At 65.7% G+C, this 9,663-nt stretch overlaps 1 protein-coding gene across 1 annotated transcript; it reads right to left on the bottom strand.

Annotated features, from left to right (window-relative positions):
* Nucleotides 1-6,293: 6,293 nt before the first annotated feature.
* On the bottom strand, nt 6,294-9,126 carry BARX1 (BARX homeobox 1). Its single transcript, XM_077131198.1, has 4 exons — nt 8,904-9,126; nt 6,964-7,255; nt 6,786-6,870; nt 6,294-6,458 (listed from the first exon to the last, which is right to left on the bottom strand). Exons 1-4 carry the CDS (start codon nt 9,124-9,126, stop codon nt 6,294-6,296), a joined length of 765 nt encoding a protein of 254 aa, XP_076987313.1.
* Nucleotides 9,127-9,663: the final 537 nt, after the last annotated feature.

The following is a 9,663-nucleotide window of genomic DNA, read 5'->3' as shown; positions in this document are numbered from 1 at the left end:
GTGAATGCTGGAGAGCCCCGGGCAGGGCCGCCAGAGGCCTCCTGGAGGAAATGATGTGGCGGCCCAGACCTGACGGAGGGCAGGACGCGGGCCGCGGGAGCGCACAGGGACGGACACCGCAGCCTGGACGACGGGCGTGCAGGGTGCCCCAGGAGGGAAGGCGTGCGCCTGAGCCAGTCAAAGAAGCCACAGGGCAAAGGCATTTCCGATCGCTTTCTATTTCGACCCCCCTAACTTTCTCTGGAGCAGTGAACACAGCTCCGTGCTAAAGGTCACCAGTGGTCTCGGGAGCTCGGTGTGCCGGAGTCCCCTGGAGACCGAGGGAGCGCCCCCTCCCGCCCGCCTCCCTCTCTCCGCAAGCCGGCCGGTCCTGCTCTGCCTCCTACGTGGCCCCTCCCCTCGGCTGGTACGCGCCGCCCGGAAGCCCCGGGGCCGCCCCGCCTCCACCTGCCTCTTCCCCACCCCCTCGCCCCCCCAGGCGCCGCGTCCGCGCGCAGGGCCGCGAGCCCCGCTAATGCATTTCGCATGGCGCGTCAGTCAAACGCCCTTCTAATGTCTTTAAAGCATGCAGAAAATTGCATCCTTATGAAAAAAAAAAGCAAATTGCTTGGTGGAGGCGGAGCTGCTGCGGGGCTCCGGCGGCCGCGCGCGCCGGGGCCGTCGGGGCGGGGACCGGCGGTGCCCCGGGCGGGGACCAGACGCCGCCGCGGCGGCACTGGGCTCGACGCGCCACCTCCCCACGCTCGTTCTTCTCCCTTCTCGCGCCCTCTCGCGCCGGCGAAGCCGAGCTCTCAGCTGCCCCAAGACCGGGGCACGTGGGCCCGCCGCCCCGCGTTCGTCAGTCCAGGACTCAGTTGGGGACTCAGCTCCTGAGAGACCCCCCCTGACCACCCCAAGTCCCCGCCCCACGCACTGTCTGGCATCTCTTTTATTTTCTACGTGGGGTTTAAGCCCCCCTGAAATCGTCTTGCGGATTTAATTGTGGCTTTTCAGCGCTCATCACCTCTACTCCCCTCTCCCCGAGCCCCAAATGCAAGCTCCTCGGTCAGGGGCCTCATGCCTGAAGCCCGCACAGAGCCCCGCACGCCGAGACATGGATAAATGAGACATGAATAAATCGTTGGTGGACAAATGGAGCGGCTCATTCGGGTGGGCAGAAACTGCTGCCACCCTAAGGCCTTGACTCGGCAGCACGTTCTATGTGGGTCTCCTCCGGGCGATCCTCGGGACTCGTAGGCAAGGGGAGGTGGAGACCCCCAGGGCTCGATTCAGGTCCAAATTCTGCGCTAATAGCTAAGCGCTCTGGGCAAGTCACCTCCCATCGCTGAACTTCACCTTTCCCCAATTCTCTAATTGTCCAAATTGGAACTGGGAGCACCAGACTTCCTGAGCTGTCACCTGATCAACAGGTAACTGAGTGCCAGAGCTCTAAACGCCTGCCCACTCAGTAAATGCGTGTTAAAAGAATGCACGGCTCCACGCGCTTGACACATGTCAGAGAATCCCCCGGCTATTGCCAGACACACCATTATTTCCTGTACCACTAAAAAAAAAAGTTGCCAATTAGCCCATGACCCGATGCTGTTACATAGTAATTTTATGCTTACAGAAGCTCCTTTAAACTTATTAGAACGTATCATTTTATGCCAGATCGACCGTCAAGGGAACAAATAAAGGTAAGTATCTAGGAAATAAGTTGGCTGGGTTGTTCCTAAGACTTCTCCACGGTCAGAGAGTCGAGCCACCTCTCCAAATGGCGATCCTGCTGGGTTCCCATCCCCCGGTGTCCACACGGGCCTAGCTGCTGAGGGGCTCCACGCTTCTTCAGGGCACACCCCCTACTCCCAGTGTCTTCCCGCACCCCGCGGGCCTCGGGGCTACCACTCTCTCCATCTCACCGAACGAGTCCCAGCTCCTTCCCGCTGCTGGTTGGTGCCTGAGAGGCAAGGGGCCGCCCTGGCCAGCTGGGCCCCTCCCAATGGCCCCCACGGTGGTACACCTGCCACGGGGACAGTGGCATCTTCCCGTGGCCCTGCCCACCTGGACCCCAAGCACCTGAGACCGTCCACTGCCCTACACTGTCACAAGATGTTGCCTTCAAGTCGAGGAAATCCGGTGATGTTATTGTTTGAATAGGACAAAGGGAGCATTTGAAGCTGTCTCCGCAGTCCAGGTGGGCAGGGCAGGCGAGGCCCATCAGGCCCTAGCTGAGGACAGAGGGGTACCCGCCTCCCCTGCAGCCAGGACCTTGGCCCAGGGCCCCACCCATTGGACCTGCTGCGTTGTGTCCTTTCTGATACTCTCTCCCCCACTGGGAGAGTCCCAGCCTCCTTAACACCTGGGGGGGGGGGGGGAGGAACGGCGCTTGAGACCTTCGGAAGGTCCTTCAACTTGAATGGCTGGAGCCCAGACCCAGCTGGAGGGCGGAGCATCCATAGCCGTCTTTCACTCCAGCTGTGTCCCCTGAGAAACCAGGACTGGAGGAAGCCTTGGGGGCAGAGGTCCCCCAAACCAGCTGATCCTTCTATCTCTCTTTAGAACGGGAGAACCCAAAGTGGTATCAGGGGATGTTCCTTCCAGTAGTACCACTTCTGGGGTAGGGAGTCCTAGAGTGTAGAAATGAAATCAGGCGGCATTTAAGAATGAAATCAGGCAGCGGGACAACCAAAGTGGAGGAGGTGACGTCTCCTTTGTTATCTTTGCTCCTAGCTTCTCCTTGGTCCCTTGAGCTCTGTGGAGGTGCCCAGGGCACTGGTGCTCCCGAAGAGGTTCAGGAGCTGGGGGTTGGGTCCCTGCGCCACCCCTCTAGTCCTCCTGGTTGCAGCTTCGACTTACCCTCCAGTTCCAGAAAAGCACAAACCCCCAGACTACCCTGCCCCCCCTCTCCCACCATTTCTTTTCTTCTACCTTAAGAGTCACACCACTGAACTTCCAGGAGAATCCAGGGCAGGAAAAGGAAGTAACCCAGATCAGCCTTTGCTTTTTTAAAAGTGAGTGGGCTGGGGAGGGAATAGGGCGTTCGGCTGGGCTGAGCCCCGTGACGGGTCCCGGTGGCGCCAGAGCTATCCTTGGAGCGCGCGTGGGGCCCTGGGGTCTTCCCAAACGCCACTGAGTCCTCAGCGCGGCCTCGCTGCAGCTGCCGCAGCTCAGCCCTCGCAGCTTCCCGCCACGGCACTTTCCCTCCATCTGCCCGCGAGGACTTGCTCGGCTTCGCAGTCAGGTGATGTCCCCTCAGTCGGGGGTGGGCGTCCTCCTGGGCAAGGGCAAAGGGGTCTTGGGAACCCCCTAGCCATTTCTCCCTGCTCCTTCCCAGGTCCCCATTCCTGCCCAGGCCACCTCCAATAACGGACACAGGGCACCGAACTGCGCTCCCACGCGCTACCTCCGGGCCGGTGCCCAGGCCCTCTGGGGCCTGCAGGCTGCTCCCGCCTGCCCGTCGGAAGGGTCCAGGCGGACACCTCCGGGACTCGGGGACCCTCTCTGCGGGACGCGCAGGGCCAGGAGCCACGACACATCCCTGACCCCCGAGCGCAAGCCCGCGAGCCCCTCCGCGCACCCCAGCCCCTCCCGCGGGCCGCCACAGCACGAGCCGCCCCCGCCTGCCCCCAGGGCTCCGGGAAGCGCAGCCCCGCTCTCCGCGGCCCGCGCGGTTTCTGCGTTTCGTTTACCAGAACCGTGGGGGCGGGCGAGAGACTTGGCGGCGGGCTGGGGGTGGGCTGGGAGGGGTCCTTTCGCTGCCCCAAGCCGCCTTCGCGACCCTGGCTTTCGAGCAGAGTCCGGGGTTGCTGCCGGCCGGAGAGGAGCCCAGGGTCCTATCAGCTGGACCCGCTCTCCTGGGGCCAACACCCAGAGTCTGGCTCCTGGCCACAGCCCCCAGGCATCCGGAGCCCGCGGCACATCCTCTGCCTCTGCCACCAGCTTCCCAGGAGCGGCCGGAGCTCTCGGCGCGCCTCGCAGGGAGGCCCCCAAACAAGGATGCTTGAGCGGCCCCGCCAGGCGCAGCCCTTTCCTGGTCCTCTGTCTGGAGGGCTCGGCTGTCCCTCTCCCGGCGGGACCAGTGACCACGGCTCCACCCCCACCCGGCCGGCAGGAATCCGAACCCCGAGGGAGAGGCCCAGCTCCTCTGCTGACCGGCTGCTGACCTTGCGGCAGGATTCCCAGATTCGGGCTTCCCAGCTGGGCCTGGAGGGGCTGGACTCGTGGAAATACTGGGGTACTGGGGCTCTAACACTGAAAATGCAAGTCCCCCCTCCACTTGTGCTGGAGCCTCCCCTGGGGTTGCTCCAGGTCCGCTGCGGTGGACCCCGAAAGGGGCTGCCTTGGGGAAATGCTGGGGAATCTCAGAGGAATTTGCCCGAGGTCCCCATTCTTCAGATTTAGTAAAACCTGAGGACCCCACAGACACCGTGACCAGGTGTGGGTCAGAGCGCCCCTCCCAGCCCCCCTTCATTGTCCAGGCTTGGTTCTGCCCTCCTGCCTCCGACATCGAGCTGTAGGTGACAGAGGGCCTGTGGCTGCAGGGCCAGCCCAGCCCTGAGACCTGGACAAGCCACAGAACTTCCTGGAACTTGGTGCTGCTCACCTACAAAGTGGGGGAGATTCAATACCACGTGTGTGTCCTCCGGCTAGAGGGAACCCCGTGAAAGAGGTTATGGGAGACTAGGCTGAGGTCACCATGGTCACTCAAGGGTGAGAAGGAACCAGGGTGCTGCGGTCATGTTCGATGATCCATTCCTTCCAGGGCAGCCTCGCAGGTTTTCTTGCGTGCCCTCAGGTGACACTGGCAGGCAAGAGGCTTGGGAGTTATTTGCAAGATTATAATAAGAGCAAGATGGCAACTGTTTTCTCAGAAGCCTGGCAGAGCTGGGAGGCGCTGAGAATCCTCTGCTGCCCCCAGAAAGTGCTCTCTCCCTAACGTCCAGCCTTAAAGTAAGGTCAGAGATGCGAACCCGGGAAGCCCAAGAGCAGGCTTCTGGGAAGGGGCGATTAACCCTCAATTTGAATAGCATGCCCACATCTCCACAGGGGCAGATGGAGGTAGTAACGGGTCCTTTTCACAATCTGAAACGCAAAACTGCCTCTGAGTGTGGGTGTTTTGGATTCCTTCCCTCCTGGATTCAAATCCTGGTTCTGCATGGAAATGTACATGGCCAGCTTGTCTTCCCTCCCTGAGCTTTAGCCAGCAAAATGGTCACATTTCCATCCCCCAACTCCGTTCATCGTCTTATTTCAAGGACAAAGACAGGAACCCAGATGCGCTCCGAGCCCAGCATGGACCGGAGAGAAGCAGCCAGGGTTGGGAGGGGAGGAATGGGTGCCCGCGGTTCCCGGGGGCAGCAAGCCATGGTCTTCAAGGCAGCGTCCCACTCCTGGCGTGAGCCCTGGGTTGTGGAGCCCTCCAGCACTTGCATCCAGCAAAAGCGTAACAACTTCCCTGCAGAAAAAGCGCCGCTCTGGTGGGCCTCTGCCTCCCGTCCTCCATCCCCTGGCTGCCTCCTCAAGGCTGGTACTTCCAGGCCCGGGGAACGGACCCTCCACGAGGAGGCACTTTTCAGCCCAAGCGACACTGGGAGCTACTGCCCAGGACCAGTGCTTGGCCTCCCGCGCCCTACAGCGACCCCGGGGCAGCCCAAACTGCTGGGGCCTGCGGCGCCCTGGACAAGGAAGGGAGAGGTTCAGTCTTGTGGGTACAGGATGCTCCAAACGCTGCCCCCAGCCGCCCCTCTTACCTCGGTCCCCTCCCTGGCTCCTGCCTGAGGATCCAGAAGTTTTCTCACCAATTCCCGCTGTGTCATAAAATATTTTATTGGAAAAAAGTCACCGCCTTCGCAAGAGGGGGGTAGGGGGCTCCGGTGAGTCAAGGCCTCAGCGCTGGGGCTAAGCCGCGGGGCTACCTCCGGCACTGTCTAGGACCACAATGGCCTCTGCCAGGCCACAGGATTCCGGGCGCGCGGGAGAGGCCGTGTCATCGCGCCCGGCCCGAGGAGGAGTGGGGGTGAGGGCGAGGAGCGGGGCGTGAACACGCGTGGAGAGCCGCGGGCTGCCCGGGAGTCGAGGCGGGCCTTGTGCCGTGGGTGCGGGCTCCCAGGCCGGGGCTCAGGAACTCGCTGGGGCCTGCGCTTGGCTTCAGGGTCTGGTCTCCTTCCTTGTTTGGCCCCTAATTGTCCGCATTCGCAGTAATAATAAAACGTTTAAAGAACAAACGGTGTAGGCCGGAAGGGCGGGCTCGCGGCCACCCGCAGGCAGAAGAGGCCGAGGGCGGCGCGGAGATTCCCGGCCGGCCCGCTGCGCGCTCAGTCCTCGCGGCTCCCGCCGGTGGCCTCGCCCGGGGCTTCCGCCGGCGTCTCGGCCTCCTTGGCGCGCTCCTGCTCCGTGAGCTGCTCGCTCGTGGGAATGGAGTTCTTCTTGGGCCGCCCCTTGGGCTTGGTGGGGGACTCGAGGCCGCCTCCCTGCAGCACCTGCGCGGGGCCGATCGTCACCATGGTGGGCCCCAGAACCCCGCCCCGCGCGCCCCGCGCGCCCTGCGTCGGGGCTGGGCCGGCCGGACCCCAGGGAAACGGCGGCCATCTGTCAGGGCGCGCCGGGGAGAGGCCGGCACCAACCCTGCTCGGGAGTCCAGGAGGCCCGCGGCTGCAGCTGCGCTGGAGCAGCCGGAAACACCCGGAGGCCCACCGAGGCGGTCAGGAGAGCCCGGCCAAGGCCCGGAGGAGGGAGGGATGGTGGGCTCCGTGGCGCGGGGACTTGGCTGGGAGACGGAGGGGCGCGCACTCCCAGGACACACTCACTATTTTCTTCCACTTCATCCTCCGATTCTGGTACCAAGTCTTCACCTGCAACTGGCTCAGGCCCAGGGACTCAGCGAGATCTATTCTAGGAGAGAGCGGGGCGCAGCCTCAGCCCGCAGACTGCGCGCCTCCCACCACCCGCTCCCTCCAGCTTCAGCCCCGGCCCGCGCGCCGCTACCTGTCCGGCGTGGAGAGGTATTTCTGCTTCTCAAAGCGTTTCTCCAGGCCCATCAGCTGCAGTTCGGTAAACACGGTGCGGCTCCGGCGCCCCTTCTTGGCCTTGGTGCTGGGCTCCCCCGGGCCCGGCGCCTCCAGCTTCCCGCGGAGCTGCAGCTCCAGCGGCAGGTGTGGCGCGCCCCCCGCGCCAGGCAGCCCAGGCCCCGCGGCCAGCAGCGCGGACCCCAGCCCGGAGCAGCCGAGCGGCGCCAGCGGGAACTTGAACACGGCAGCTGGCTCTGCCTTCAGCACGGCTGCGGGGGCGGGTGGAGAGCCGGGTGAGCCGAGCTCCTGGGTGGGCGCCGCGCTCCTCTGCCTCGGGGCACCTGGCACCCCCCCGCCCCCGCCGCTGGGTGTAACGGAGGACAGACCACCCTCCTCCCGCGGGGGTCCCGGAGTCTGGGATAGGTGACGCCTCCAACCCGCCTCTGCCCTGGGCTTCCAGGCCCCAGCCACCTCTGAGCTTTTGGGGTCCTCAGTAAACAGGTTTGTAACGGGGAAAAAGCACTGAGAGTGTCTTTCGTAGAAAAGGGAAACCAAGGCCAAAGGGCAAGTTGGAAAGAGGACGCGTTTGCCCCTCCCAAATCGGCATTGCAGCTATCCCGGGCGCCCGCGCTCCTGCCTCCGGCAGCCAGGCCCTCAGCAGGGGTGGAGGTGGGCATGTTCGCCAAAGCACCCCACGATTCGGGAAATTGTCCTTGGGCTTTTTTTCTCTGTTCAGACTCAACCCCGTGAAAATGGCTCCATTTTCTTTAGTCCTAACATGATACATATATTTTTGCCCGCTTCAAACGAATTATTAGTAATCGAGGTGGCTGGCGGTGAAAGACGAGTCAAGAGGCTGCGGCCCAGCTGGACACAGAGCAACAAGCCGCTTGGGCTCAGCTGTGGCTCAGGGAGCGGGGCAGAGGCGGCTGCAGGACTGGGGGCCGCTACAGCGTCCCTTCCTGGACAGGCCTCTCGCGGCCGGGCGGAGTGGTCAGAGGCAGGAGAATGGGCCCGGCAGCTGTGGGGAGAGGCGGAAGGGAGGGCTGCGGGGAGAGAAGGGACCCTTGGTGGGGGAGGTGGGAGGTGGGAGGCAAGCGGACCCAGGAGAGAGAGGCCAAGGGAGGCCCGCGGGAAGGTGGAGAGACCAGGGGTGTCCATGGGCAGAAGGAACTCGTCGGAGATGGCACGGGGTGGGGTGGGGTGGGGGGGCAGGTCTGGCTCGGCCAAGCAAGGAGGAGAAGGAGCGGAGGAAGGGCTGAGCAGACGACTGCTTCGCGGAGGCCCTACCGACCTGGAAGCGGAAAGGCCGGGAAGGAGGGGCTCCCACGCCAGGCCTCCTGTGCCCGGCCAGGCCCAGGCTGGCGTGTGCTGCGGCGGGGGTCGCATTGGCTGCTCGCCGGGCGCACCGGGCCAGCGCGGACCGGCGTCAAGTCCCAGCGCCCGGAGAGGGGCCTCTTTCCCCCAGGTCCCGCTTCCCGAGGTGGGGCAGCCACGTCCCCTCTCGGCCATTCCTCCCACGGAGGCCCTGGCGTCCGCGGCCCGAGGTCACTTTGAGCGGGCAGTGGTCGCCGGCTGCAGCCCGGACGAAGGCGAGACCCGGAGTTGGCGAGTCGGCCCTACGCCTTGGATGCGGATGGCGGGCTTGGGTCCCTGAAGCGGACACCCCGCGCGCTGGAGGGAGGGAGCGCGGCGGAAGCTCTGCCCACCCGGCCCGCGGGCACTGCTGCGGGCGCCGCCAGGCCACTGCGCCCTGCGCTTCCCGGTGGGAGCGCGTGGAGAGCCGGGTCCGGTAGGCGCGCCCAGAGCTGCGCCCAGGAGGCGGCGCCGGTATCCTGGGCTCCCGCGGTCCTCGGAGGGCGCGGTTCGCTCCCTCCCTGCACCCCCGCCCCCGGCGCCCTCGCGGGCCGCACGTACCCAGGTGGCTGTGGAAGGGCCGCGCGGCCAGCAGCGCCTGCACGCCGAACTTCAGCAGCTCGCCCGCGGCGGCAGCGGCGGCGGCGGGCGCTGCGCCCTTGGGTCCCGGCGGCTCGGTGAGGATCTCCTCGATCATGAAGCTGCGGTAACGGTGCGGCCGGTGGTCGGCGCAGCCCTCGGCCGGAGGGTAGCGCGCGGCGCCCGGCTCCCCCGGCCTCTGCATCGCGGCGCCCCGCGGCGGCGGCTCGGGCTCGGCGGCGGCGGCGGGGCCCGTTTGGTGCTCTAGGCCGGCCCGCAGCTCCGGGCCGCGGGCGGGCGCCGGCTCATGCCCCCTCCCCGCGGCCGGGCGGAGGCGCAGGGCGCGCGGGCGGGGCGCGAGCAGGGCTCGGCCGGTCGGACCCCGGACTGCGCCCCCGCCCGCGACGCCGCGCCTCTTGCCCGGCCCGGCCCGCGTCACCGCCCCGCCCCGCCCGGCCCGCCCCGCCCCGCGCCGCCGGGGTCGGGAAGGCCGGAGCCCGGAGGGAGGGAGGAAGGGAGGGAGTGGCGGGAGCCCGCGTTAGAGGGGGACAGGCAGACCGAGACCCGGACAGCCGGAGCGAGCAGAGCGCAGGCAACCCACGCAGGAGGGGGCGCGGGCGCGCGAAAGGGGGCAGGCCGCCGAAGGCCGCCCGGAGAGCTCGGGAGACGGAGCCCCCGAAGCGAGAGACAGAGGGACCGCGAGAGAGGTGAGAGACGCGGCCAGAGGAACGGCGAGGGTCAC

The sequence above is a fragment of the Tamandua tetradactyla genome, chromosome 2 (genome assembly GCF_023851605.1).
Source record: "Tamandua tetradactyla isolate mTamTet1 chromosome 2, mTamTet1.pri, whole genome shotgun sequence".
Classification (NCBI taxonomy): domain Eukaryota; kingdom Metazoa; phylum Chordata; class Mammalia; order Pilosa; family Myrmecophagidae; genus Tamandua; species Tamandua tetradactyla.
The sequence above is the reverse complement of the archived record's forward strand: the minus strand, read 5'-3'. Positions and strand labels throughout refer to the sequence as shown.